This window comes from Penaeus monodon, chromosome 24 (genome assembly GCF_015228065.2).
Source record: "Penaeus monodon isolate SGIC_2016 chromosome 24, NSTDA_Pmon_1, whole genome shotgun sequence".
Classification (NCBI taxonomy): domain Eukaryota; kingdom Metazoa; phylum Arthropoda; class Malacostraca; order Decapoda; family Penaeidae; genus Penaeus; species Penaeus monodon.
The window spans coordinates 14,866,649-14,867,022 of NC_051409.1; the positions used below are offsets into that span (position 1 = coordinate 14,866,649).

At 64.7% G+C, this 374-nt stretch overlaps 1 protein-coding gene across 1 annotated transcript in view; it reads left to right on the top strand.

Annotated features, from left to right (window-relative positions):
• The window catches only part of LOC119588872 (A disintegrin and metalloproteinase with thrombospondin motifs 9-like), a gene marked incomplete at its 5' end in the record, with an annotated part of 149,434 nt that overhangs the window by 135,794 nt on the left and 13,266 nt on the right, over window positions 1–374 (top strand). Inside the window, 1 exon segment of the mRNA XM_037937511.1 lies at window positions 54–254. Within this exon segment, the coding sequence (XP_037793439.1) occupies window positions 54–254 (201 nt within the window).

Consider the following 374-nt stretch of genomic DNA (forward strand, 5'->3'; position numbering starts at 1 on the left):
AATGCCATGCATCCATCCACCCAACCCCGATGCCTAACCGCGCGTGCCCGCAGTGCCACACGCGGCGGCCCCGCTGCGGGCGCGGCACGCAGCAGCGGCTGGTGGTGTGCCGCGCCGTGGACGGCGTGGAGCTGCCGGAGGAGCGGTGCCACCAGGAGGACCGGCCGACGCACGTGCGCCCCTGCAAGACGCCGTGCCACAAGGCCAACGGGCGCGGGCAGCGCTACCGCTGGAAGGCCGGCGATTGGTCCACGGTAAAGTATAAGAGGCACCCCCTCCCCCCGCCCGGGCCCCACCCACCCAAAAGGAAGTTTAAAAACAATAAAAATAAAAATAATAACCGCAACTATCATAATTCTGCATCTGTGGGTCAG